Consider the following 5,256-nt stretch of genomic DNA (forward strand, 5'->3'; position numbering starts at 1 on the left):
GGTTTTTCTCCGGTACCAGGAACCGAACTCACGACCTTGCGCTTGCCAGGCAGGCGCTTTTGCCGCTGAGCTAAATCCCCAGCCCCCCCAGGCTGGTCTTGAACTCGAAATAATCCTCCTGCCTCAGCCTCCTGAGTGCTGGGATTACAGGTGTGTGCCACCATGCCCGGCTGTTTTGCTTTGTTCTGTTTTAGGTTTTTTTAAGACAGGGACTCACTGTGTGTAGTTCAGGCTGCTCTTGAACTCACTGTGTAGCTCAGGTTGGCCTCAAACTCACAGCAATCTTGCCTCAGCCTCCTGACAGCAGGAATTAAGGACGTGCGCCACCACACCAGGCTAACCCAGCAGAATGTAACTGATGCTGAGCACACCAATAAGACTCAAAACCTTGGAAGCCTGGTATGGTGGCACCCGCCTATAATCCCAGCACTGGGAGGCTGAGGCAGGAGGATCATTTTGGAGACCAGCCTGGGCTACAAAGTGGGCAAAAGGCCAGCCTGCACTACACAGCAAGATCCTGTCTCCAATAAAAAGACCTTGGAGGAGGGAAAGGATTTTCCCCGGAGGACCCAGTTAATCAAAGAAATGGAGTTTGAGTCTTAATTGGGGCAGCTGGCCCCTTGGGCTTGGCCTTCTTCAAGCAAACCACTCTCTCACACATACACTTTCTGTCTGTGAAAGTCCACCACTATGCACTAAACTCTGCCTCTGCGCTACTCCACAGCCATGAGTCTTCTCAGAAATCCTGAGTTGGGGATATAGCTTAGCGGTACAGTGCCTTGCTTGGCAAGTGCAAGGTCCCGAGTTCAATTCCTGGTACCAAAAAAAAAAAAAAAGAAATCCTTCATGGAAGATATGGAGAGCTGAGATGAAGGCGTTGCTGGTACCTCTTGACTTAGGTAGGACCTGGCTTCTTGGTGTCACCGCTACCCACTCTGTTCCCGCCCAAGGTTTCCTGGGCTGTCTAGCTCCAGTGTCACAGTTATCCTTCACCAGTGTCTGCGACTACAAAACCAGCACCATGGAAAACGACAGGGACAGACAGAACTTTCTGGGGGACCCAGAGGTCCAAGTCATCTCGAATCCCACCTTCTGTCACTTGGAGGTGTGCTTGTCTCACTCGCAAAGGAACAGCCCGACTGCTGTAGTTTGGTTGGTTTGGTTTTATTTTTGTCTTTGGGACAGGGTCTCCGTAACTCAGGTTGGCCTTGAACTCACTATGTAGCCCAGGCTAGCCTCCCACTTGTGGAGATCCTCCTGCCTCAGCCTCAGGCATGCTGGGATTATAGGCATGGGATATCATCGCTGGTTGAACCTTTATTTATTCAAATTGGCATCACCATTTGTCTTGGGGGAAAGTGACTCCAATGACCTTCCTCACCTCCTCCAGGATGTCAGCTAGGAGCTCACTCTCAGCCAGCGGAACCACAGGACTTTCTTTCAGGCCTAGGGAGGGAGTGCCGTGAGGGACACCGCCTACCCACATACCAGAGGCCCATAGAAATACACTTCCCAGAATCCTTCGGGGCACAAGCTCACATGCTGTAGGCAGATGGGTGCCCCAGGACATCCTGGGAGATGTAGTTCCCATAGCTGCCTGAATGAAAGGGATGGCGCGCAGCCAGACACCCCCTTCCAGGCTTGGACCGGCCGGTGTCCTCCACACCCTTACCCTTGCGCAAGCACTTGCGGACATGCATGGCCTCATAAATCATTCCGGGCGAGTGGATAAAATTGTAGATCTCCTTCGAGCCGAGGGAACATGGGAACTCCTTCCGATCATTGTTCACCACCAGCTCCACGGGGGCCCAGGTAGGGCTAACCTGAGTGCAGGGTGTAAAAAATTGCTCCGGTTGTTCTCACCAACAGGGTTGCTAGGGGTTCCCGCCTATTGCATGCAGGGTGATGTGTCTGGTGGCTAAGGGCTTCCAGCCACTAGGAAGGTTTTGTTTGGTTTTGGGTTTTTTTTGTCTTTTTGAGACAGTGTCTCAGCTGGAGTTATAGCTCAATGGTGCAGTGCCTGCCTGGCAAGCACACGGTCCTGAGTTCAATTCCCAGTACCAAGAAAAAAAAAAAAAAAGCTAAATTTCTCCAATGAAAGCGAGAATGGTAGTAATCGAAGCCAATGAGGCAAGAAATAGATACCAGAGACAGTGTCTCCCTATGTATTTCAAGCTGGCCTTGAGCTCACTTTGTAGCCCAGGCTGGTCTTGAACTCAAAAAGAGCCTCCTGCCTCAGCCTCCTGAGTGCTGGGATTATAAGAATGCGCCACCACGCCTGGCCTGGTTTTGGTTTTTGAGACAAGAGTCTCACTATGTACTCCAGGGTTGTCTGGAACTTGTGATCCTTCTGCCTCAGCCTCCCGAGTACTGAGATTACTGACATGTGTCACCTTCGGCTCAGAAATTTTGAGTCCTGCCTTCTCCCTGGTTGCTGGGGCTTTTCTCCTTAGCAAAGTCACTGCCCCACCCAAACCTGGTCTTTTCCCTCTGTGTAACCTGCTGTTTGAGGCCAAGGCACTTCTTAGGACTAGAGAGATGAGGCTTCTCTTCACCCAGGAATTCCCTCTGCCAGATTGGCTGTGCAAACCACTGGGCACCTTCTTATCTGCTAGACCTGTTCTTTAGCCCAAGGCCTCCAGAGCCTAAATTGTCTCCATTCCCAAATCTAGGCCAAAATGGAAATACAGAGGCCAGCCCAGTTTCCTCTTGGGTCTTGAGGCCAGAGTGTTTGAGAGCCCACAAACCCAGGAAAAGACTCAAAATTCTGTTTGTTTTGAGATAGGGCCTTGCTGTGTAGTCCAGGCCGGCCTTGCACTCACTATGTAACCCAGACTGGATTCAAATGCACCATGATTCTCCTGCCTCAGCCTCCCAGGTGCTGAGATTAGGGGCATGCACCTCCATGCCTGGCATCTTTTCTTTTTTCCTGAAGTGTTAGGGATGGAAGCCAGGGCCTAGTGCATGCTCGGCAAGCTTCCCACTACTGAGCGACACCCCCAGCCCAAGAATAAGATTTCTTTCTAGCAACAGGGTGCCATGAGGCCCAGGGAAGCTGACCCCAGACCCTGCCCCGGAGCAATTCCAAAGGTAACAACTGCCCCTTAAGCACCGCTGGTAAGACTTCCTTTCTCTTATTATTATTGTTGGGGGCTTTTTTGTTGTTGTTTTATTTTAATCTTTTTGAGCCAGGGTCTCACAATGCAGTTCAGGCTGGCCTTGAGCTCACTTTGTAGTCCAGGTTAGCCTCAAACTCACGGCAGTCCTCCTGCTCAGCCTCCAGAGTGCTGGGATTACAGGCATGAACCACCAAGCCCAGTTTTGTTGCTATTTTGAGACAGGGGCAGGCTGGCCTTGAACTCACAAAGATCCTCCTGCCTCAGCCTCCTGAGTGCTGGGATTACAGGTGTGCACCACCACACCAGCTAAGGACTGGTTTATCGGGCTGGGACGCATCAGGATGGCAGAGTGCAGGCTTAGCATACAGGAGGCCCTGGGCTCCATCGCTAGAGTCAAACAACCAAAGGAAAAGAGAATGCTTTCCTCTCAGGACCAAGGGTCCTGCGCACACCTGTGGGCTCACCCCCAGGAAGGCCCTAAGCCACTGCTTGGCTTGGTTGCTAAGGACAATGGCATCCTTAGCAATGGGGTAAAAATGGCCCGTTCACCTCAGCTCCAGCTCCAGTCACCACAGTCACCCTGTGCACCAGTGACGCCATGGTTCCCAGCCTTGCAGCCCGGGGCCCTCACCTCAGCCCTGTCCTTCGTGCCGCTCACGGAGGCAGCGTTGCTAAGCTTGCTGCTGATGCTACAGGTGAAGCTGCCCTGGACGCCGCCCGGGTACTGAAGCAGCACGCTGACTGTGTCATCCACGCCTGTGAGGAATGAGAATCAGAGTGAGCCTGGGTCTCAGGGCCCACTGCAGTCCTCAAATCCTGCCGCTCAAACTTGGCCAGAGCCCCCACCATGTAAGTGGCCAAGATAAAAGAGAAGTGCAGCCAGGCACAGTGGCGCATGCCTGTGATTCCAGCACTCAGGAGGCTGAGGCAGGAGGATTGCTGGGGAGCTCAAAACCAGCCTGGGCTACCCAGTGAGTTCAAGGCCAGCTTGAAGTATATAATGAGACCTTGTCTCTAAAAAAAGAAGAGCCAGGCATGGTGGCGCACGCCTGTAATCCCAGCACTCATGAGGCTGAGGCAGGAGGATCATCGAGTTCAAGACCAGCCTGGGCTACAAAGTGAGCTCAAGGCCAGTCTGAACTACATAGTGAGACCCTGTCTCAAAAAGACAAAAAAAAAAAGAAAAAAGAAAAAGGCTACTGAAGCCAGAGGAGATAGCGCATGCTTATAATCCCAGCACTATGGGAAGCTGAGGCAGGAAGACTGCAAGTTTAAGCCCAGCCTGGGCAACTGTGTGACCTGGTGAGATCCTGTCCCAAAATAATAAAAGGGCTGGGCATGCATCTCATTGTGAAGGCCCTTGGCTTAATCCCCAGTACCACAGTGGGAAGAAAAAAGAAAAAAGGATGGGATGGTGTACATCCTCAACTCTCAAATCTGAGCTGGTCATGAACTCAGTTTTGGCCAACTGGACAGCAGCAGTGTGATGCAGGTGGGAGCTTGGAAAGTACTCGAACCCTGGGACTGTCCTCTCCTGGCTGGGCAGCTGAGAGTCCATGGGGAAGAGAGTATGGTCCCCAACAAAAGCCACCCACCTCCCAGGATGCCTCTTGGCCCTGTGGACCAGCCCAGGCCCTCAGGACTGCTGCTACGGTGTGAGCCCTGCCCAGACAGCCACCAAACAGCCAACCTCAGGAGAATGGAATCCTCAGAAATGATTGCTATTGTTTTTTTATTTGTTGTTGTTATTATTCTTCTAAAAGTATCTTTTGGCTGAGTGTGGTGGCTGACACCTATAATCCCAACACTCAGGTAGCTGAGGCAGGAAGATCATCAAAAGTTCAAGGCTAGTCTGGATTACATAGTGAGACCCTGTCTCAAAAAAAAATAAAAGCTGTTTTTTGTTTGTTTTTTGTTTTTGTTTTTTGTCTTTTTGAGACAGGGTCTCCCTATGCAGTTCACACTGGCCTTGAGCTCACTTTGTAGTCCAGGCTGGCCTCGAACTCACAACGATCCTCCTGCCTCGGCCTCCTGAGTGCTGGGATTATAGGCGTGCGCCACCATGCCCAGCTAACAAAAGCTATTTTTTATTTCATTTTGTTTTTCTTTTTTTCTTTTTTTTTTTTTTTTTTTTTTT

At 51.2% G+C, this 5,256-nt stretch overlaps 1 protein-coding gene across 1 annotated transcript in view; it reads right to left on the reverse strand.

The window, feature by feature from the left end:
• Positions 1–1,219: 1,219 nt before the first annotated feature.
• Dhdh (dihydrodiol dehydrogenase (dimeric)) overlaps positions 1,220–5,256 on the reverse strand; it is a 12,271-nt gene continuing 8,234 nt past the window's right edge. The window contains exons 5-7 of the mRNA XM_005412923.2: positions 3,751–3,875; positions 1,673–1,823; positions 1,220–1,446 (exon numbers count right to left, since the gene is read on the reverse strand). Of these exons, the coding sequence (XP_005412980.1) occupies positions 1,337–1,446; positions 1,673–1,823; positions 3,751–3,875 (386 nt within the window). The 3' untranslated portion in view covers positions 1,220–1,336. The remainder of the gene's footprint in view (positions 1,447–1,672; positions 1,824–3,750; positions 3,876–5,256) is intronic.

The sequence above is a fragment of the Chinchilla lanigera genome, unplaced genomic scaffold (assembly GCF_000276665.1).
Source record: "Chinchilla lanigera isolate Chin_1 unplaced genomic scaffold, ChiLan1.0 scaffold00158, whole genome shotgun sequence".
In the NCBI taxonomy this organism is placed as follows: Eukaryota; Metazoa; Chordata; class Mammalia; order Rodentia; family Chinchillidae; genus Chinchilla; species Chinchilla lanigera.